Source organism: Sphaerodactylus townsendi, linkage group LG09, assembly GCF_021028975.2.
Source record: "Sphaerodactylus townsendi isolate TG3544 linkage group LG09, MPM_Stown_v2.3, whole genome shotgun sequence".
NCBI classification, from domain to species: Eukaryota; Metazoa; Chordata; class Lepidosauria; order Squamata; family Sphaerodactylidae; genus Sphaerodactylus; species Sphaerodactylus townsendi.
Genome location: NC_059433.1, coordinates 70,554,986 through 70,577,923, shown reverse-complemented (window position 1 = coordinate 70,577,923; position 22,938 = coordinate 70,554,986). Strand labels below are relative to the sequence as shown.

At 87.6% G+C, this 22,938-nt stretch overlaps 1 protein-coding gene across 1 annotated transcript in view; it reads left to right on the top strand.

Moving 5' to 3' along the window:
* Positions 1–2,065: 2,065 nt before the first annotated feature.
* LOC125439482 (basic proline-rich protein-like) overlaps positions 2,066–22,938 on the top strand; it is a gene marked incomplete at its 5' end in the record, with an annotated part of 36,783 nt that continues 15,910 nt past the window's right edge. The window contains one exon of the mRNA XM_048508582.1: positions 2,066–3,088. Coding sequence (XP_048364539.1) covers positions 2,066–3,088 — 1,023 coding nt within the window. The remainder of the gene's footprint in view (positions 3,089–22,938) is intronic.

The following is a 22,938-nucleotide window of genomic DNA, read 5'->3' as shown; positions in this document are numbered from 1 at the left end:
TGGGGCTGGACGGGGCACGACGGGGGCGTGGCCGGTCATTCTGGGGGCGGGGCATTAATAATTTCTCTGTTAGTGTAAAAAACTCTTACTGTAAAAAAAAGTTCCTAATTTCCAGCTGGTATATTTCTGTCCATAATTTAAACTCATTATAGCAAGTCCTATCGTCTACTGCCAACAGAAACAACTACTTCTCCTCGAATTGACTGCCTGTCAAATACTTAATACTTTCAAATACTTAATTTTGTTTCTAGAAATCAAAAGGAGGATTCTTTCCTTAAACAAGCAACTTTACTATATTTCTAAAACATGTTTTTAAAACAGCCCAACAGGGAGAATTATCCCGTTTTCTACCTTCGCTAACCAGCCACATAGGAAACAACAGGACTTTATGATTTTTGGACCTAATGGAATTTCTAACAGAAAAGCGGACCCAATTAGTAACCCCCTCTTGGCACACACAAATAATTAGTAACCCACTCTCGGGAACTGGTGAGAGCCTGCTGGATCCCACCTCTGTTCATAGCCTTGTGAAGCGATTCTTCATGGGTTGTGCACTCGAGGCTTCAAAGATATCAACCCATCCCCCAATAATTTTTAAAACCTGATGAAAATAAATAGGTGAGACGGCAGAGCAAACTCAGAAAACGGAACCGGGGAGGAAGTCCAGGGACGGCCGAGAGGCTTGGGAAACATTTGAAGAGATGTGAACAGCAACCCAAAAATGTTTTGGAAAAGTTTCCACAAAGGATGTAAAACGTTTTCAGGCTGGAAAGAAAACCTTTTGGGTTAAAAGGGCAGCCATTTTCTCCTGTTGAACAAATCCCTGTCCCCAGGAGATCAGCAGAAATTCCAGGAGAGCCAGGGTGATGCAGTGGTTAAGAGCAGGTGGATTCTAATCTGGAGAACCGGGTTTGATTCCCCACTCCCCCCACCTGAGTGGAAGAGGCTTATCTGGTGAACCAGATGTGTTTCAGCACTCCTACATTCCTGCTGGGTGACCTTGGGCTAATCACAGTTCTCTCCAAACTCTCTCAGCCCCACCTTCCTCACAAGGTGTCTGTTGTGGGGAGAGGAAGGGAAAGGAGCTTGTGAGTCTCCTTACAGGAGAGAAAGGAGGAGTATAAATCCAAACTCTTCTTCTCCATCATCTGGAGCTTAGCAAACTCAGATTTTAAAAATGCTACCATCTACGGCAAAGCTCTTGAAAAACTCTTCACAGAGGCAGGAGAGATGTTTACAACATACAGATTTTAAAAGACTCCCAGGCATTTGCTAAGTGCAGCTCCGCTGTTGTGAAACGTGCAGCAAGTCAGGGGTTTACTGCACGCATCGTGGTGGTGGTTAGAAATCACAGGGCCCCATCAGAATTCTAGTTTGACAAGCCCATTTAATAAATTGCAGCTCTCCTGACCTAATCGGCCAAAAATTCTTCTGCTGTAAACAGAGGGCTTGATACAGGGAGCATCAGAGAGTTTGTTAAGCACTGCTTGGCTGCTTATTTTTGCTCCTTGGATAGATGACATATATAGATGGTAACTCCTCCACTCTCCCTGTCTGGTTCTGCTGGTATGTCAATAACAGCCACTGAGCAGTAGAAATCGTGTTGAGGAAACTTTTCCCTGGTATGGAGAGTTGTGGGGTTTCCGGGCTGTATGGCCGTGTTCCAGTAGCATTTTCTTCTGATGTTTCTCCTGCATCTGTGGCTGGCATTTTCAGAGGGATGCCAGCCACAGATACAGGTGAAAATGTTACTGGAACACGGTCATACAGCCCGGAAACCCCACAACCAGAGGTGGGATCCAGCAGGTTCTCACAGGTTCCCGAGAGTAGGTTACTAATTATTTGTGTGTGCTGAGAGGGGGTTACTAATTGGTGATTTTACCACGTGATTTTTGCCTTAGTTATGCCCCTCCTCTCAGCAGTAGCGCGCAGAACTTGAAGCAGTCTAGCAGGAGGTGCGCCAGCGTGCGTGGCAGCCTGTGCCTGTGTAACCTCAGCTTGTGGGTTCTGTGGGGCAGTACTTGGAATGATCACCCCCCCCCCCCCCCACCCCCCCCCCCCCCCACCCCCCCCCCCCCCCACCCCCCCCCCCCCCCACCCCCCCCCCCCCCCACCCCCCCCCCCCCCCACCCCCCCCCCCCCCCACCCCCCCCCCCCCCCACCCCCCCCCCCCCCCACCCCCCCCCCCCCCCACCCCCCCCCCCCCCCACCCCCCCCCCCCCCCACCCCCCCCCCCCCCCACCCCCCCCCCCCCCCACCCCCCCCCCCCCCCACCCCCCCCCCCCCCCACCCCCCCCCCCCCCCACCCCCCCCCCCCCCCACCCCCCCCCCCCCCCACCCCCCCCCCCCCCCACCCCCCCCCCCCCCCACCCCCCCCCCCCCCCACCCCCCCCCCCCCCCACCCCCCCCCCCCCCCACCCCCCCCCCCCCCCACCCCCCCCCCCCCCCACCCCCCCCCCCCCCCACCCCCCCCCCCCCCCACCCCCCCCCCCCCCCACCCCCCCCCCCCCCCACCCCCCCCCCCCCCCACCCCCCCCCCCCCCCACCCCCCCCCCCCCCCACCCCCCCCCCCCCCCACCCCCCCCCCCCCCCACCCCCCCCCCCCCCCACCCCCCCCCCCCCCCACCCCCCCCCCCCCCCACCCCCCCCCCCCCCCACCCCCCCCCCCCCCCACCCCCCCCCCCCCCCACCCCCCCCCCCCCCCACCCCCCCCCCCCCCCACCCCCCCCCCCCCCCACCCCCCCCCCCCCCCACCCCCCCCCCCCCCCACCCCCCCCCCCCCCCACCCCCCCCCCCCCCCACCCCCCCCCCCCCCCACCCCCCCCCCCCCCCACCCCCCCCCCCCCCCACCCCCCCCCCCCCCCACCCCCCCCCCCCCCCACCCCCCCCCCCCCCCACCCCCCCCCCCCCCCACCCCCCCCCCCCCCCACCCCCCCCCCCCCCCACCCCCCCCCCCCCCCACCCCCCCCCCCCCCCACCCCCCCCCCCCCCCACCCCCCCCCCCCCCCACCCCCCCCCCCCCCCACCCCCCCCCCCCCCCACCCCCCCCCCCCCCCACCCCCCCCCCCCCCCACCCCCCCCCCCCCCCACCCCCCCCCCCCCCCACCCCCCCCCCCCCCCACCCCCCCCCCCCCCCACCCCCCCCCCCCCCCACCCCCCCCCCCCCCCACCCCCCCCCCCCCCCACCCCCCCCCCCCCCCACCCCCCCCCCCCCCCACCCCCCCCCCCCCCCACCCCCCCCCCCCCCCACCCCCCCCCCCCCCCACCCCCCCCCCCCCCCACCCCCCCCCCCCCCCACCCCCCCCCCCCCCCACCCCCCCCCCCCCCCACCCCCCCCCCCCCCCACCCCCCCCCCCCCCCACCCCCCCCCCCCCCCACCCCCCCCCCCCCCCACCCCCCCCCCCCCCCACCCCCCCCCCCCCCCACCCCCCCCCCCCCCCACCCCCCCCCCCCCCCACCCCCCCCCCCCCCCACCCCCCCCCCCCCCCACCCCCCCCCCCCCCCACCCCCCCCCCCCCCCACCCCCCCCCCCCCCCACCCCCCCCCCCCCCCACCCCCCCCCCCCCCCACCCCCCCCCCCCCCCACCCCCCCCCCCCCCCACCCCCCCCCCCCCCCACCCCCCCCCCCCCCCACCCCCCCCCCCCCCCACCCCCCCCCCCCCCCACCCCCCCCCCCCCCCACCCCCCCCCCCCCCCACCCCCCCCCCCCCCCACCCCCCCCCCCCCCCACCCCCCCCCCCCCCCACCCCCCCCCCCCCCCACCCCCCCCCCCCCCCACCCCCCCCCCCCCCCACCCCCCCCCCCCCCCACCCCCCCCCCCCCCCACCCCCCCCCCCCCCCACCCCCCCCCCCCCCCACCCCCCCCCCCCCCCACCCCCCCCCCCCCCCACCCCCCCCCCCCCCCACCCCCCCCCCCCCCCACCCCCCCCCCCCCCCACCCCCCCCCCCCCCCACCCCCCCCCCCCCCCACCCCCCCCCCCCCCCACCCCCCCCCCCCCCCACCCCCCCCCCCCCCCACCCCCCCCCCCCCCCACCCCCCCCCCCCCCCACCCCCCCCCCCCCCCACCCCCCCCCCCCCCCACCCCCCCCCCCCCCCACCCCCCCCCCCCCCCACCCCCCCCCCCCCCCACCCCCCCCCCCCCCCACCCCCCCCCCCCCCCACCCCCCCCCCCCCCCACCCCCCCCCCCCCCCACCCCCCCCCCCCCCCACCCCCCCCCCCCCCCACCCCCCCCCCCCCCCACCCCCCCCCCCCCCCACCCCCCCCCCCCCCCACCCCCCCCCCCCCCCACCCCCCCCCCCCCCCACCCCCCCCCCCCCCCACCCCCCCCCCCCCCCACCCCCCCCCCCCCCCACCCCCCCCCCCCCCCACCCCCCCCCCCCCCCACCCCCCCCCCCCCCCACCCCCCCCCCCCCCCACCCCCCCCCCCCCCCACCCCCCCCCCCCCCCACCCCCCCCCCCCCCCACCCCCCCCCCCCCCCACCCCCCCCCCCCCCCACCCCCCCCCCCCCCCACCCCCCCCCCCCCCCACCCCCCCCCCCCCCCACCCCCCCCCCCCCCCACCCCCCCCCCCCCCCACCCCCCCCCCCCCCCACCCCCCCCCCCCCCCACCCCCCCCCCCCCCCACCCCCCCCCCCCCCCACCCCCCCCCCCCCCCACCCCCCCCCCCCCCCACCCCCCCCCCCCCCCACCCCCCCCCCCCCCCACCCCCCCCCCCCCCCACCCCCCCCCCCCCCCACCCCCCCCCCCCCCCACCCCCCCCCCCCCCCACCCCCCCCCCCCCCCACCCCCCCCCCCCCCCACCCCCCCCCCCCCCCACCCCCCCCCCCCCCCACCCCCCCCCCCCCCCACCCCCCCCCCCCCCCACCCCCCCCCCCCCCCACCCCCCCCCCCCCCCACCCCCCCCCCCCCCCACCCCCCCCCCCCCCCACCCCCCCCCCCCCCCACCCCCCCCCCCCCCCACCCCCCCCCCCCCCCACCCCCCCCCCCCCCCACCCCCCCCCCCCCCCACCCCCCCCCCCCCCCACCCCCCCCCCCCCCCACCCCCCCCCCCCCCCACCCCCCCCCCCCCCCACCCCCCCCCCCCCCCACCCCCCCCCCCCCCCACCCCCCCCCCCCCCCACCCCCCCCCCCCCCCACCCCCCCCCCCCCCCACCCCCCCCCCCCCCCACCCCCCCCCCCCCCCACCCCCCCCCCCCCCCACCCCCCCCCCCCCCCACCCCCCCCCCCCCCCACCCCCCCCCCCCCCCACCCCCCCCCCCCCCCACCCCCCCCCCCCCCCACCCCCCCCCCCCCCCACCCCCCCCCCCCCCCACCCCCCCCCCCCCCCACCCCCCCCCCCCCCCACCCCCCCCCCCCCCCACCCCCCCCCCCCCCCACCCCCCCCCCCCCCCACCCCCCCCCCCCCCCACCCCCCCCCCCCCCCACCCCCCCCCCCCCCCACCCCCCCCCCCCCCCACCCCCCCCCCCCCCCACCCCCCCCCCCCCCCACCCCCCCCCCCCCCCACCCCCCCCCCCCCCCACCCCCCCCCCCCCCCACCCCCCCCCCCCCCCACCCCCCCCCCCCCCCACCCCCCCCCCCCCCCACCCCCCCCCCCCCCCACCCCCCCCCCCCCCCACCCCCCCCCCCCCCCACCCCCCCCCCCCCCCACCCCCCCCCCCCCCCACCCCCCCCCCCCCCCACCCCCCCCCCCCCCCACCCCCCCCCCCCCCCACCCCCCCCCCCCCCCACCCCCCCCCCCCCCCACCCCCCCCCCCCCCCACCCCCCCCCCCCCCCACCCCCCCCCCCCCCCACCCCCCCCCCCCCCCACCCCCCCCCCCCCCCACCCCCCCCCCCCCCCACCCCCCCCCCCCCCCACCCCCCCCCCCCCCCACCCCCCCCCCCCCCCACCCCCCCCCCCCCCCACCCCCCCCCCCCCCCACCCCCCCCCCCCCCCACCCCCCCCCCCCCCCACCCCCCCCCCCCCCCACCCCCCCCCCCCCCCACCCCCCCCCCCCCCCACCCCCCCCCCCCCCCACCCCCCCCCCCCCCCACCCCCCCCCCCCCCCACCCCCCCCCCCCCCCACCCCCCCCCCCCCCCACCCCCCCCCCCCCCCACCCCCCCCCCCCCCCACCCCCCCCCCCCCCCACCCCCCCCCCCCCCCACCCCCCCCCCCCCCCACCCCCCCCCCCCCCCACCCCCCCCCCCCCCCACCCCCCCCCCCCCCCACCCCCCCCCCCCCCCACCCCCCCCCCCCCCCACCCCCCCCCCCCCCCACCCCCCCCCCCCCCCACCCCCCCCCCCCCCCACCCCCCCCCCCCCCCACCCCCCCCCCCCCCCACCCCCCCCCCCCCCCACCCCCCCCCCCCCCCACCCCCCCCCCCCCCCACCCCCCCCCCCCCCCACCCCCCCCCCCCCCCACCCCCCCCCCCCCCCACCCCCCCCCCCCCCCACCCCCCCCCCCCCCCACCCCCCCCCCCCCCCACCCCCCCCCCCCCCCACCCCCCCCCCCCCCCACCCCCCCCCCCCCCCACCCCCCCCCCCCCCCACCCCCCCCCCCCCCCACCCCCCCCCCCCCCCACCCCCCCCCCCCCCCACCCCCCCCCCCCCCCACCCCCCCCCCCCCCCACCCCCCCCCCCCCCCACCCCCCCCCCCCCCCACCCCCCCCCCCCCCCACCCCCCCCCCCCCCCACCCCCCCCCCCCCCCACCCCCCCCCCCCCCCACCCCCCCCCCCCCCCACCCCCCCCCCCCCCCACCCCCCCCCCCCCCCACCCCCCCCCCCCCCCACCCCCCCCCCCCCCCACCCCCCCCCCCCCCCACCCCCCCCCCCCCCCACCCCCCCCCCCCCCCACCCCCCCCCCCCCCCACCCCCCCCCCCCCCCACCCCCCCCCCCCCCCACCCCCCCCCCCCCCCACCCCCCCCCCCCCCCACCCCCCCCCCCCCCCACCCCCCCCCCCCCCCACCCCCCCCCCCCCCCACCCCCCCCCCCCCCCACCCCCCCCCCCCCCCACCCCCCCCCCCCCCCACCCCCCCCCCCCCCCACCCCCCCCCCCCCCCACCCCCCCCCCCCCCCACCCCCCCCCCCCCCCACCCCCCCCCCCCCCCACCCCCCCCCCCCCCCACCCCCCCCCCCCCCCACCCCCCCCCCCCCCCACCCCCCCCCCCCCCCACCCCCCCCCCCCCCCACCCCCCCCCCCCCCCACCCCCCCCCCCCCCCACCCCCCCCCCCCCCCACCCCCCCCCCCCCCCACCCCCCCCCCCCCCCACCCCCCCCCCCCCCCACCCCCCCCCCCCCCCACCCCCCCCCCCCCCCACCCCCCCCCCCCCCCACCCCCCCCCCCCCCCACCCCCCCCCCCCCCCACCCCCCCCCCCCCCCACCCCCCCCCCCCCCCACCCCCCCCCCCCCCCACCCCCCCCCCCCCCCACCCCCCCCCCCCCCCACCCCCCCCCCCCCCCACCCCCCCCCCCCCCCACCCCCCCCCCCCCCCACCCCCCCCCCCCCCCACCCCCCCCCCCCCCCACCCCCCCCCCCCCCCACCCCCCCCCCCCCCCACCCCCCCCCCCCCCCACCCCCCCCCCCCCCCACCCCCCCCCCCCCCCACCCCCCCCCCCCCCCACCCCCCCCCCCCCCCACCCCCCCCCCCCCCCACCCCCCCCCCCCCCCACCCCCCCCCCCCCCCACCCCCCCCCCCCCCCACCCCCCCCCCCCCCCACCCCCCCCCCCCCCCACCCCCCCCCCCCCCCACCCCCCCCCCCCCCCACCCCCCCCCCCCCCCACCCCCCCCCCCCCCCACCCCCCCCCCCCCCCACCCCCCCCCCCCCCCACCCCCCCCCCCCCCCACCCCCCCCCCCCCCCACCCCCCCCCCCCCCCACCCCCCCCCCCCCCCACCCCCCCCCCCCCCCACCCCCCCCCCCCCCCACCCCCCCCCCCCCCCACCCCCCCCCCCCCCCACCCCCCCCCCCCCCCACCCCCCCCCCCCCCCACCCCCCCCCCCCCCCACCCCCCCCCCCCCCCACCCCCCCCCCCCCCCACCCCCCCCCCCCCCCACCCCCCCCCCCCCCCACCCCCCCCCCCCCCCACCCCCCCCCCCCCCCACCCCCCCCCCCCCCCACCCCCCCCCCCCCCCACCCCCCCCCCCCCCCACCCCCCCCCCCCCCCACCCCCCCCCCCCCCCACCCCCCCCCCCCCCCACCCCCCCCCCCCCCCACCCCCCCCCCCCCCCACCCCCCCCCCCCCCCACCCCCCCCCCCCCCCACCCCCCCCCCCCCCCACCCCCCCCCCCCCCCACCCCCCCCCCCCCCCACCCCCCCCCCCCCCCACCCCCCCCCCCCCCCACCCCCCCCCCCCCCCACCCCCCCCCCCCCCCACCCCCCCCCCCCCCCACCCCCCCCCCCCCCCACCCCCCCCCCCCCCCACCCCCCCCCCCCCCCACCCCCCCCCCCCCCCACCCCCCCCCCCCCCCACCCCCCCCCCCCCCCACCCCCCCCCCCCCCCACCCCCCCCCCCCCCCACCCCCCCCCCCCCCCACCCCCCCCCCCCCCCACCCCCCCCCCCCCCCACCCCCCCCCCCCCCCACCCCCCCCCCCCCCCACCCCCCCCCCCCCCCACCCCCCCCCCCCCCCACCCCCCCCCCCCCCCACCCCCCCCCCCCCCCACCCCCCCCCCCCCCCACCCCCCCCCCCCCCCACCCCCCCCCCCCCCCACCCCCCCCCCCCCCCACCCCCCCCCCCCCCCACCCCCCCCCCCCCCCACCCCCCCCCCCCCCCACCCCCCCCCCCCCCCACCCCCCCCCCCCCCCACCCCCCCCCCCCCCCACCCCCCCCCCCCCCCACCCCCCCCCCCCCCCACCCCCCCCCCCCCCCACCCCCCCCCCCCCCCACCCCCCCCCCCCCCCACCCCCCCCCCCCCCCACCCCCCCCCCCCCCCACCCCCCCCCCCCCCCACCCCCCCCCCCCCCCACCCCCCCCCCCCCCCACCCCCCCCCCCCCCCACCCCCCCCCCCCCCCACCCCCCCCCCCCCCCACCCCCCCCCCCCCCCACCCCCCCCCCCCCCCACCCCCCCCCCCCCCCACCCCCCCCCCCCCCCACCCCCCCCCCCCCCCACCCCCCCCCCCCCCCACCCCCCCCCCCCCCCACCCCCCCCCCCCCCCACCCCCCCCCCCCCCCACCCCCCCCCCCCCCCACCCCCCCCCCCCCCCACCCCCCCCCCCCCCCACCCCCCCCCCCCCCCACCCCCCCCCCCCCCCACCCCCCCCCCCCCCCACCCCCCCCCCCCCCCACCCCCCCCCCCCCCCACCCCCCCCCCCCCCCACCCCCCCCCCCCCCCACCCCCCCCCCCCCCCACCCCCCCCCCCCCCCACCCCCCCCCCCCCCCACCCCCCCCCCCCCCCACCCCCCCCCCCCCCCACCCCCCCCCCCCCCCACCCCCCCCCCCCCCCACCCCCCCCCCCCCCCACCCCCCCCCCCCCCCACCCCCCCCCCCCCCCACCCCCCCCCCCCCCCACCCCCCCCCCCCCCCACCCCCCCCCCCCCCCACCCCCCCCCCCCCCCACCCCCCCCCCCCCCCACCCCCCCCCCCCCCCACCCCCCCCCCCCCCCACCCCCCCCCCCCCCCACCCCCCCCCCCCCCCACCCCCCCCCCCCCCCACCCCCCCCCCCCCCCACCCCCCCCCCCCCCCACCCCCCCCCCCCCCCACCCCCCCCCCCCCCCACCCCCCCCCCCCCCCACCCCCCCCCCCCCCCACCCCCCCCCCCCCCCACCCCCCCCCCCCCCCACCCCCCCCCCCCCCCACCCCCCCCCCCCCCCACCCCCCCCCCCCCCCACCCCCCCCCCCCCCCACCCCCCCCCCCCCCCACCCCCCCCCCCCCCCACCCCCCCCCCCCCCCACCCCCCCCCCCCCCCACCCCCCCCCCCCCCCACCCCCCCCCCCCCCCACCCCCCCCCCCCCCCACCCCCCCCCCCCCCCACCCCCCCCCCCCCCCACCCCCCCCCCCCCCCACCCCCCCCCCCCCCCACCCCCCCCCCCCCCCACCCCCCCCCCCCCCCACCCCCCCCCCCCCCCACCCCCCCCCCCCCCCACCCCCCCCCCCCCCCACCCCCCCCCCCCCCCACCCCCCCCCCCCCCCACCCCCCCCCCCCCCCACCCCCCCCCCCCCCCACCCCCCCCCCCCCCCACCCCCCCCCCCCCCCACCCCCCCCCCCCCCCACCCCCCCCCCCCCCCACCCCCCCCCCCCCCCACCCCCCCCCCCCCCCACCCCCCCCCCCCCCCACCCCCCCCCCCCCCCACCCCCCCCCCCCCCCACCCCCCCCCCCCCCCACCCCCCCCCCCCCCCACCCCCCCCCCCCCCCACCCCCCCCCCCCCCCACCCCCCCCCCCCCCCACCCCCCCCCCCCCCCACCCCCCCCCCCCCCCACCCCCCCCCCCCCCCACCCCCCCCCCCCCCCACCCCCCCCCCCCCCCACCCCCCCCCCCCCCCACCCCCCCCCCCCCCCACCCCCCCCCCCCCCCACCCCCCCCCCCCCCCACCCCCCCCCCCCCCCACCCCCCCCCCCCCCCACCCCCCCCCCCCCCCACCCCCCCCCCCCCCCACCCCCCCCCCCCCCCACCCCCCCCCCCCCCCACCCCCCCCCCCCCCCACCCCCCCCCCCCCCCACCCCCCCCCCCCCCCACCCCCCCCCCCCCCCACCCCCCCCCCCCCCCACCCCCCCCCCCCCCCACCCCCCCCCCCCCCCACCCCCCCCCCCCCCCACCCCCCCCCCCCCCCACCCCCCCCCCCCCCCACCCCCCCCCCCCCCCACCCCCCCCCCCCCCCACCCCCCCCCCCCCCCACCCCCCCCCCCCCCCACCCCCCCCCCCCCCCACCCCCCCCCCCCCCCACCCCCCCCCCCCCCCACCCCCCCCCCCCCCCACCCCCCCCCCCCCCCACCCCCCCCCCCCCCCACCCCCCCCCCCCCCCACCCCCCCCCCCCCCCACCCCCCCCCCCCCCCACCCCCCCCCCCCCCCACCCCCCCCCCCCCCCACCCCCCCCCCCCCCCACCCCCCCCCCCCCCCACCCCCCCCCCCCCCCACCCCCCCCCCCCCCCACCCCCCCCCCCCCCCACCCCCCCCCCCCCCCACCCCCCCCCCCCCCCACCCCCCCCCCCCCCCACCCCCCCCCCCCCCCACCCCCCCCCCCCCCCACCCCCCCCCCCCCCCACCCCCCCCCCCCCCCACCCCCCCCCCCCCCCACCCCCCCCCCCCCCCACCCCCCCCCCCCCCCACCCCCCCCCCCCCCCACCCCCCCCCCCCCCCACCCCCCCCCCCCCCCACCCCCCCCCCCCCCCACCCCCCCCCCCCCCCACCCCCCCCCCCCCCCACCCCCCCCCCCCCCCACCCCCCCCCCCCCCCACCCCCCCCCCCCCCCACCCCCCCCCCCCCCCACCCCCCCCCCCCCCCACCCCCCCCCCCCCCCACCCCCCCCCCCCCCCACCCCCCCCCCCCCCCACCCCCCCCCCCCCCCACCCCCCCCCCCCCCCACCCCCCCCCCCCCCCACCCCCCCCCCCCCCCACCCCCCCCCCCCCCCACCCCCCCCCCCCCCCACCCCCCCCCCCCCCCACCCCCCCCCCCCCCCACCCCCCCCCCCCCCCACCCCCCCCCCCCCCCACCCCCCCCCCCCCCCACCCCCCCCCCCCCCCACCCCCCCCCCCCCCCACCCCCCCCCCCCCCCACCCCCCCCCCCCCCCACCCCCCCCCCCCCCCACCCCCCCCCCCCCCCACCCCCCCCCCCCCCCACCCCCCCCCCCCCCCACCCCCCCCCCCCCCCACCCCCCCCCCCCCCCACCCCCCCCCCCCCCCACCCCCCCCCCCCCCCACCCCCCCCCCCCCCCACCCCCCCCCCCCCCCACCCCCCCCCCCCCCCACCCCCCCCCCCCCCCACCCCCCCCCCCCCCCACCCCCCCCCCCCCCCACCCCCCCCCCCCCCCACCCCCCCCCCCCCCCACCCCCCCCCCCCCCCACCCCCCCCCCCCCCCACCCCCCCCCCCCCCCACCCCCCCCCCCCCCCACCCCCCCCCCCCCCCACCCCCCCCCCCCCCCACCCCCCCCCCCCCCCACCCCCCCCCCCCCCCACCCCCCCCCCCCCCCACCCCCCCCCCCCCCCACCCCCCCCCCCCCCCACCCCCCCCCCCCCCCACCCCCCCCCCCCCCCACCCCCCCCCCCCCCCACCCCCCCCCCCCCCCACCCCCCCCCCCCCCCACCCCCCCCCCCCCCCACCCCCCCCCCCCCCCACCCCCCCCCCCCCCCACCCCCCCCCCCCCCCACCCCCCCCCCCCCCCACCCCCCCCCCCCCCCACCCCCCCCCCCCCCCACCCCCCCCCCCCCCCACCCCCCCCCCCCCCCACCCCCCCCCCCCCCCACCCCCCCCCCCCCCCACCCCCCCCCCCCCCCACCCCCCCCCCCCCCCACCCCCCCCCCCCCCCACCCCCCCCCCCCCCCACCCCCCCCCCCCCCCACCCCCCCCCCCCCCCACCCCCCCCCCCCCCCACCCCCCCCCCCCCCCACCCCCCCCCCCCCCCACCCCCCCCCCCCCCCACCCCCCCCCCCCCCCACCCCCCCCCCCCCCCACCCCCCCCCCCCCCCACCCCCCCCCCCCCCCACCCCCCCCCCCCCCCACCCCCCCCCCCCCCCACCCCCCCCCCCCCCCACCCCCCCCCCCCCCCACCCCCCCCCCCCCCCACCCCCCCCCCCCCCCACCCCCCCCCCCCCCCACCCCCCCCCCCCCCCACCCCCCCCCCCCCCCACCCCCCCCCCCCCCCACCCCCCCCCCCCCCCACCCCCCCCCCCCCCCACCCCCCCCCCCCCCCACCCCCCCCCCCCCCCACCCCCCCCCCCCCCCACCCCCCCCCCCCCCCACCCCCCCCCCCCCCCACCCCCCCCCCCCCCCACCCCCCCCCCCCCCCACCCCCCCCCCCCCCCACCCCCCCCCCCCCCCACCCCCCCCCCCCCCCACCCCCCCCCCCCCCCACCCCCCCCCCCCCCCACCCCCCCCCCCCCCCACCCCCCCCCCCCCCCACCCCCCCCCCCCCCCACCCCCCCCCCCCCCCACCCCCCCCCCCCCCCACCCCCCCCCCCCCCCACCCCCCCCCCCCCCCACCCCCCCCCCCCCCCACCCCCCCCCCCCCCCACCCCCCCCCCCCCCCACCCCCCCCCCCCCCCACCCCCCCCCCCCCCCACCCCCCCCCCCCCCCACCCCCCCCCCCCCCCACCCCCCCCCCCCCCCACCCCCCCCCCCCCCCACCCCCCCCCCCCCCCACCCCCCCCCCCCCCCACCCCCCCCCCCCCCCACCCCCCCCCCCCCCCACCCCCCCCCCCCCCCACCCCCCCCCCCCCCCACCCCCCCCCCCCCCCACCCCCCCCCCCCCCCACCCCCCCCCCCCCCCACCCCCCCCCCCCCCCACCCCCCCCCCCCCCCACCCCCCCCCCCCCCCACCCCCCCCCCCCCCCACCCCCCCCCCCCCCCACCCCCCCCCCCCCCCACCCCCCCCCCCCCCCACCCCCCCCCCCCCCCACCCCCCCCCCCCCCCACCCCCCCCCCCCCCCACCCCCCCCCCCCCCCACCCCCCCCCCCCCCCACCCCCCCCCCCCCCCACCCCCCCCCCCCCCCACCCCCCCCCCCCCCCACCCCCCCCCCCCCCCACCCCCCCCCCCCCCCACCCCCCCCCCCCCCCACCCCCCCCCCCCCCCACCCCCCCCCCCCCCCACCCCCCCCCCCCCCCACCCCCCCCCCCCCCCACCCCCCCCCCCCCCCACCCCCCCCCCCCCCCACCCCCCCCCCCCCCCACCCCCCCCCCCCCCCACCCCCCCCCCCCCCCACCCCCCCCCCCCCCCACCCCCCCCCCCCCCCACCCCCCCCCCCCCCCACCCCCCCCCCCCCCCACCCCCCCCCCCCCCCACCCCCCCCCCCCCCCACCCCCCCCCCCCCCCACCCCCCCCCCCCCCCACCCCCCCCCCCCCCCACCCCCCCCCCCCCCCACCCCCCCCCCCCCCCACCCCCCCCCCCCCCCACCCCCCCCCCCCCCCACCCCCCCCCCCCCCCACCCCCCCCCCCCCCCACCCCCCCCCCCCCCCACCCCCCCCCCCCCCCACCCCCCCCCCCCCCCACCCCCCCCCCCCCCCACCCCCCCCCCCCCCCACCCCCCCCCCCCCCCACCCCCCCCCCCCCCCACCCCCCCCCCCCCCCACCCCCCCCCCCCCCCACCCCCCCCCCCCCCCACCCCCCCCCCCCCCCACCCCCCCCCCCCCCCACCCCCCCCCCCCCCCACCCCCCCCCCCCCCCACCCCCCCCCCCCCCCACCCCCCCCCCCCCCCACCCCCCCCCCCCCCCACCCCCCCCCCCCCCCACCCCCCCCCCCCCCCACCCCCCCCCCCCCCCACCCCCCCCCCCCCCCACCCCCCCCCCCCCCCACCCCCCCCCCCCCCCACCCCCCCCCCCCCCCACCCCCCCCCCCCCCCACCCCCCCCCCCCCCCACCCCCCCCCCCCCCCACCCCCCCCCCCCCCCACCCCCCCCCCCCCCCACCCCCCCCCCCCCCCACCCCCCCCCCCCCCCACCCCCCCCCCCCCCCACCCCCCCCCCCCCCCACCCCCCCCCCCCCCCACCCCCCCCCCCCCCCACCCCCCCCCCCCCCCACCCCCCCCCCCCCCCACCCCCCCCCCCCCCCACCCCCCCCCCCCCCCACCCCCCCCCCCCCCCACCCCCCCCCCCCCCCACCCCCCCCCCCCCCCACCCCCCCCCCCCCCCACCCCCCCCCCCCCCCACCCCCCCCCCCCCCCACCCCCCCCCCCCCCCACCCCCCCCCCCCCCCACCCCCCCCCCCCCCCACCCCCCCCCCCCCCCACCCCCCCCCCCCCCCACCCCCCCCCCCCCCCACCCCCCCCCCCCCCCACCCCCCCCCCCCCCCACCCCCCCCCCCCCCCACCCCCCCCCCCCCCCACCCCCCCCCCCCCCCACCCCCCCCCCCCCCCACCCCCCCCCCCCCCCACCCCCCCCCCCCCCCACCCCCCCCCCCCCCCACCCCCCCCCCCCCCCACCCCCCCCCCCCCCCACCCCCCCCCCCCCCCACCCCCCCCCCCCCCCACCCCCCCCCCCCCCCACCCCCCCCCCCCCCCACCCCCCCCCCCCCCCACCCCCCCCCCCCCCCACCCCCCCCCCCCCCCACCCCCCCCCCCCCCCACCCCCCCCCCCCCCCACCCCCCCCCCCCCCCACCCCCCCCCCCCCCCACCCCCCCCCCCCCCCACCCCCCCCCCCCCCCACCCCCCCCCCCCCCCACCCCCCCCCCCCCCCACCCCCCCCCCCCCCCACCCCCCCCCCCCCCCACCCCCCCCCCCCCCCACCCCCCCCCCCCCCCACCCCCCCCCCCCCCCACCCCCCCCCCCCCCCACCCCCCCCCCCCCCCACCCCCCCCCCCCCCCACCCCCCCCCCCCCCCACCCCCCCCCCCCCCCACCCCCCCCCCCCCCCACCCCCCCCCCCCCCCACCCCCCCCCCCCCCCACCCCCCCCCCCCCCCACCCCCCCCCCCCCCCACCCCCCCCCCCCCCCACCCCCCCCCCCCCCCACCCCCCCCCCCCCCCACCCCCCCCCCCCCCCACCCCCCCCCCCCCCCACCCCCCCCCCCCCCCACCCCCCCCCCCCCCCACCCCCCCCCCCCCCCACCCCCCCCCCCCCCCACCCCCCCCCCCCCCCACCCCCCCCCCCCCCCACCCCCCCCCCCCCCCACCCCCCCCCCCCCCCACCCCCCCCCCCCCCCACCCCCCCCCCCCCCCACCCCCCCCCCCCCCCACCCCCCCCCCCCCCCACCCCCCCCCCCCCCCACCCCCCCCCCCCCCCACCCCCCCCCCCCCCCACCCCCCCCCCCCCCCACCCCCCCCCCCCCCCACCCCCCCCCCCCCCCACCCCCCCCCCCCCCCACCCCCCCCCCCCCCCACCCCCCCCCCCCCCCACCCCCCCCCCCCCCCACCCCCCCCCCCCCCCACCCCCCCCCCCCCCCACCCCCCCCCCCCCCCACCCCCCCCCCCCCCCACCCCCCCCCCCCCCCACCCCCCCCCCCCCCCACCCCCCCCCCCCCCCACCCCCCCCCCCCCCCACCCCCCCCCCCCCCCACCCCCCCCCCCCCCCACCCCCCCCCCCCCCCACCCCCCCCCCCCCCCACCCCCCCCCCCCCCCACCCCCCCCCCCCCCCACCCCCCCCCCCCCCCACCCCCCCCCCCCCCCACCCCCCCCCCCCCCCACCCCCCCCCCCCCCCACCCCCCCCCCCCCCCACCCCCCCCCCCCCCCACCCCCCCCCCCCCCCACCCCCCCCCCCCCCCACCCCCCCCCCCCCCCACCCCCCCCCCCCCCCACCCCCCCCCCCCCCCACCCCCCCCCCCCCCCACCCCCCCCCCCCCCCACCCCCCCCCCCCCCCACCCCCCCCCCCCCCCACCCCCCCCCCCCCCCACCCCCCCCCCCCCCCACCCCCCCCCCCCCCCACCCCCCCCCCCCCCCACCCCCCCCCCCCCCCACCCCCCCCCCCCCCCACCCCCCCCCCCCCCCACCCCCCCCCCCCCCCACCCCCCCCCCCCCCCACCCCCCCCCCCCCCCACCCCCCCCCCCCCCCACCCCCCCCCCCCCCCACCCCCCCCCCCCCCCACCCCCCCCCCCCCCCACCCCCCCCCCCCCCCACCCCCCCCCCCCCCCACCCCCCCCCCCCCCCACCCCCCCCCCCCCCCACCCCCCCCCCCCCCCACCCCCCCCCCCCCCCACCCCCCCCCCCCCCCACCCCCCCCCCCCCCCACCCCCCCCCCCCCCCACCCCCCCCCCCCCCCACCCCCCCCCCCCCCCACCCCCCCCCCCCCCCACCCCCCCCCCCCCCCACCCCCCCCCCCCCCCACCCCCCCCCCCCCCCACCCCCCCCCCCCCCCACCCCCCCCCCCCCCCACCCCCCCCCCCCCCCACCCCCCCCCCCCCCCACCCCCCCCCCCCCCCACCCCCCCCCCCCCCCACCCCCCCCCCCCCCCACCCCCCCCCCCCCCCACCCCCCCCCCCCCCCACCCCCCCCCCCCCCCACCCCCCCCCCCCCCCACCCCCCCCCCCCCCCACCCCCCCCCCCCCCCACCCCCCCCCCCCCCCACCCCCCCCCCCCCCCACCCCCCCCCCCCCCCACCCCCCCCCCCCCCCACCCCCCCCCCCCCCCACCCCCCCCCCCCCCCACCCCCCCCCCCCCCCACCCCCCCCCCCCCCCACCCCCCCCCCCCCCCACCCCCCCCCCCCCCCACCCCCCCCCCCCCCCACCCCCCCCCCCCCCCACCCCCCCCCCCCCCCACCCCCCCCCCCCCCCACCCCCCCCCCCCCCCACCCCCCCCCCCCCCCACCCCCCCCCCCCCCCACCCCCCCCCCCCCCCACCCCCCCCCCCCCCCACCCCCCCCCCCCCCCACCCCCCCCCCCCCCCACCCCCCCCCCCCCCCACCCCCCCCCCCCCCCACCCCCCCCCCCCCCCACCCCCCCCCCCCCCCACCCCCCCCCCCCCCCACCCCCCCCCCCCCCCACCCCCCCCCCCCCCCACCCCCCCCCCCCCCCACCCCCCCCCCCCCCCACCCCCCCCCCCCCCCACCCCCCCCCCCCCCCACCCCCCCCCCCCCCCACCCCCCCCCCCCCCCACCCCCCCCCCCCCCCACCCCCCCCCCCCCCCACCCCCCCCCCCCCCCACCCCCCCCCCCCCCCACCCCCCCCCCCCCCCACCCCCCCCCCCCCCCACCCCCCCCCCCCCCCACCCCCCCCCCCCCCCACCCCCCCCCCCCCCCACCCCCCCCCCCCCCCACCCCCCCCCCCCCCCACCCCCCCCCCCCCCCACCCCCCCCCCCCCCCACCCCCCCCCCCCCCCACCCCCCCCCCCCCCCACCCCCCCCCCCCCCCACCCCCCCCCCCCCCCACCCCCCCCCCCCCCCACCCCCCCCCCCCCCCACCCCCCCCCCCCCCCACCCCCCCCCCCCCCCACCCCCCCCCCCCCCCACCCCCCCCCCCCCCCACCCCCCCCCCCCCCCACCCCCCCCCCCCCCCACCCCCCCCCCCCCCCACCCCCCCCCCCCCCCACCCCCCCCCCCCCCCACCCCCCCCCCCCCCCACCCCCCCCCCCCCCCACCCCCCCCCCCCCCCACCCCCCCCCCCCCCCACCCCCCCCCCCCCCCACCCCCCCCCCCCCCCACCCCCCCCCCCCCCCACCCCCCCCCCCCCCCACCCCCCCCCCCCCCCACCCCCCCCCCCCCCCACCCCCCCCCCCCCCCACCCCCCCCCCCCCCCACCCCCCCCCCCCCCCACCCCCCCCCCCCCCCACCCCCCCCCCCCCCCACCCCCCCCCCCCCCCACCCCCCCCCCCCCCCACCCCCCCCCCCCCCCACCCCCCCCCCCCCCCACCCCCCCCCCCCCCCACCCCCCCCCCCCCCCACCCCCCCCCCCCCCCACCCCCCCCCCCCCCCACCCCCCCCCCCCCCCACCCCCCCCCCCCCCCACCCCCCCCCCCCCCCACCCCCCCCCCCCCCCACCCCCCCCCCCCCCCACCCCCCCCCCCCCCCACCCCCCCCCCCCCCCACCCCCCCCCCCCCCCACCCCCCCCCCCCCCCACCCCCCCCCCCCCCCACCCCCCCCCCCCCCCACCCCCCCCCCCCCCCACCCCCCCCCCCCCCCACCCCCCCCCCCCCCCACCCCCCCCCCCCCCCACCCCCCCCCCCCCCCACCCCCCCCCCCCCCCACCCCCCCCCCCCCCCACCCCCCCCCCCCCCCACCCCCCCCCCCCCCCACCCCCCCCCCCCCCCACCCCCCCCCCCCCCCACCCCCCCCCCCCCCCACCCCCCCCCCCCCCCACCCCCCCCCCCCCCCACCCCCCCCCCCCCCCACCCCCCCCCCCCCCCACCCCCCCCCCCCCCCACCCCCCCCCCCCCCCACCCCCCCCCCCCCCCACCCCCCCCCCCCCCCACCCCCCCCCCCCCCCACCCCCCCCCCCCCCCACCCCCCCCCCCCCCCACCCCCCCCCCCCCCCACCCCCCCCCCCCCCCACCCCCCCCCCCCCCCACCCCCCCCCCCCCCCACCCCCCCCCCCCCCCACCCCCCCCCCCCCCCACCCCCCCCCCCCCCCACCCCCCCCCCCCCCCACCCCCCCCCCCCCCCACCCCCCCCCCCCCCCACCCCCCCCCCCCCCCACCCCCCCCCCCCCCCACCCCCCCCCCCCCCCACCCCCCCCCCCCCCCACCCCCCCCCCCCCCCACCCCCCCCCCCCCCCACCCCCCCCCCCCCCCACCCCCCCCCCCCCCCACCCCCCCCCCCCCCCACCCCCCCCCCCCCCCACCCCCCCCCCCCCCCACCCCCCCCCCCCCCCACCCCCCCCCCCCCCCACCCCCCCCCCCCCCCACCCCCCCCCCCCCCCACCCCCCCCCCCCCCCACCCCCCCCCCCCCCCACCCCCCCCCCCCCCCACCCCCCCCCCCCCCCACCCCCCCCCCCCCCCACCCCCCCCCCCCCCCACCCCCCCCCCCCCCCACCCCCCCCCCCCCCCACCCCCCCCCCCCCCCACCCCCCCCCCCCCCCACCCCCCCCCCCCCCCACCCCCCCCCCCCCCCACCCCCCCCCCCCCCCACCCCCCCCCCCCCCCACCCCCCCCCCCCCCCACCCCCCCCCCCCCCCACCCCCCCCCCCCCCCACCCCCCCCCCCCCCCACCCCCCCCCCCCCCCACCCCCCCCCCCCCCCACCCCCCCCCCCCCCCACCCCCCCCCCCCCCCACCCCCCCCCCCCCCCACCCCCCCCCCCCCCCACCCCCCCCCCCCCCCACCCCCCCCCCCCCCCACCCCCCCCCCCCCCCACCCCCCCCCCCCCCCACCCCCCCCCCCCCCCACCCCCCCCCCCCCCCACCCCCCCCCCCCCCCACCCCCCCCCCCCCCCACCCCCCCCCCCCCCCACCCCCCCCCCCCCCCACCCCCCCCCCCCCCCACCCCCCCCCCCCCCCACCCCCCCCCCCCCCCACCCCCCCCCCCCCCCACCCCCCCCCCCCCCCACCCCCCCCCCCCCCCACCCCCCCCCCCCCCCACCCCCCCCCCCCCCCACCCCCCCCCCCCCCCACCCCCCCCCCCCCCCACCCCCCCCCCCCCCCACCCCCCCCCCCCCCCACCCCCCCCCCCCCCCACCCCCCCCCCCCCCCACCCCCCCCCCCCCCCACCCCCCCCCCCCCCCACCCCCCCCCCCCCCCACCCCCCCCCCCCCCCACCCCCCCCCCCCCCCACCCCCCCCCCCCCCCACCCCCCCCCCCCCCCACCCCCCCCCCCCCCCACCCCCCCCCCCCCCCACCCCCCCCCCCCCCCACCCCCCCCCCCCCCCACCCCCCCCCCCCCCCACCCCCCCCCCCCCCCACCCCCCCCCCCCCCCACCCCCCCCCCCCCCCACCCCCCCCCCCCCCCACCCCCCCCCCCCCCCACCCCCCCCCCCCCCCACCCCCCCCCCCCCCCACCCCCCCCCCCCCCCACCCCCCCCCCCCCCCACCCCCCCCCCCCCCCACCCCCCCCCCCCCCCACCCCCCCCCCCCCCCACCCCCCCCCCCCCCCACCCCCCCCCCCCCCCACCCCCCCCCCCCCCCACCCCCCCCCCCCCCCACCCCCCCCCCCCCCCACCCCCCCCCCCCCCCACCCCCCCCCCCCCCCACCCCCCCCCCCCCCCACCCCCCCCCCCCCCCACCCCCCCCCCCCCCCACCCCCCCCCCCCCCCACCCCCCCCCCCCCCCACCCCCCCCCCCCCCCACCCCCCCCCCCCCCCACCCCCCCCCCCCCCCACCCCCCCCCCCCCCCACCCCCCCCCCCCCCCACCCCCCCCCCCCCCCACCCCCCCCCCCCCCCACCCCCCCCCCCCCCCACCCCCCCCCCCCCCCACCCCCCCCCCCCCCCACCCCCCCCCCCCCCCACCCCCCCCCCCCCCCACCCCCCCCCCCCCCCACCCCCCCCCCCCCCCACCCCCCCCCCCCCCCACCCCCCCCCCCCCCCACCCCCCCCCCCCCCCACCCCCCCCCCCCCCCACCCCCCCCCCCCCCCACCCCCCCCCCCCCCCACCCCCCCCCCCCCCCACCCCCCCCCCCCCCCACCCCCCCCCCCCCCCACCCCCCCCCCCCCCCACCCCCCCCCCCCCCCACCCCCCCCCCCCCCCACCCCCCCCCCCCCCCACCCCCCCCCCCCCCCACCCCCCCCCCCCCCCACCCCCCCCCCCCCCCACCCCCCCCCCCCCCCACCCCCCCCCCCCCCCACCCCCCCCCCCCCCCACCCCCCCCCCCCCCCACCCCCCCCCCCCCCCACCCCCCCCCCCCCCCACCCCCCCCCCCCCCCACCCCCCCCCCCCCCCACCCCCCCCCCCCCCCACCCCCCCCCCCCCCCACCCCCCCCCCCCCCCACCCCCCCCCCCCCCCACCCCCCCCCCCCCCCACCCCCCCCCCCCCCCACCCCCCCCCCCCCCCACCCCCCCCCCCCCCCACCCCCCCCCCCCCCCACCCCCCCCCCCCCCCACCCCCCCCCCCCCCCACCCCCCCCCCCCCCCACCCCCCCCCCCCCCCACCCCCCCCCCCCCCCACCCCCCCCCCCCCCCACCCCCCCCCCCCCCCACCCCCCCCCCCCCCCACCCCCCCCCCCCCCCACCCCCCCCCCCCCCCACCCCCCCCCCCCCCCACCCCCCCCCCCCCCCACCCCCCCCCCCCCCCACCCCCCCCCCCCCCCACCCCCCCCCCCCCCCACCCCCCCCCCCCCCCACCCCCCCCCCCCCCCACCCCCCCCCCCCCCCACCCCCCCCCCCCCCCACCCCCCCCCCCCCCCACCCCCCCCCCCCCCCACCCCCCCCCCCCCCCACCCCCCCCCCCCCCCACCCCCCCCCCCCCCCACCCCCCCCCCCCCCCACCCCCCCCCCCCCCCACCCCCCCCCCCCCCCACCCCCCCCCCCCCCCACCCCCCCCCCCCCCCACCCCCCCCCCCCCCCACCCCCCCCCCCCCCCACCCCCCCCCCCCCAGGCATCCAACTCAGGTTTTGCTCAGGGCTACAGTTTGCCTCATTACGCCCCTGGTAAGATGCTGCCTTGCTCAACCCAACTGACTAAGCATCAGCCCACGGCATCCTTGCAACTCTTCTCTTGAAAGGAGAAGAGATGTTTTGCTATAATGGCGATGGAAACCGTGCTTTCTCCTCGGGCGTATTTTTTACTCTAAGGCTGTTGTTTGCATTGATCTGAATCTTTAATGTCTCCGTCTTCTCGGCTTTAGCACTTGCGCTGTTTGAAAGATGAAACTTACATTTTTTCCCCCTTCCTGCTGCTGTTTCCTATTTGGTATATTCATCGCCAGCTGTACATGACCGAGTTTCAAAGGGTAGCCGTGCTTGTTTGGCATAGCACAGCTAGGTTTCATCAGCAGCTCATAGATAGACCAAAGAGATTTTTAGAGCATGAGCTTTCAAGAGTCAAGGTATCTGACTAAAGGAGCTGTGAGTCTTGAAAGTACACACACTGAAAAACTTGGCAGCCTCTGAGGCGCTGAAGGATTCAAACCTAGTTATATCTGACCAATTAATTCTCTTCTCTTGTCTCAAGGCTCACCTATTTCACCTAAGCTGTGAGTGAGATGCTGCAGCTTTAATTCTGTTATTCTCTTCCCTCTTTATTTTTCATTTGCCAGTTTTTAATTATTTTGTACACTTATGTTGTACATATAAGAACATAAGAACTAGCCTGCTGGATCAGACCAGAGTCCATCTAGTCCAGCTCTCTGCTACTCGCAGTGGCCCAACAGGTGCCTTTTGGGAGCTCACGTGCAGGAGGTGAAAGCAATGGCCTTCTGCGGCTGTTGCTCCCGAGCACCTGGACTGTTAAGGCATTTGCAACCTCAGATCAAAGAGGATCAAGATTGGTAGCCATATCTAGT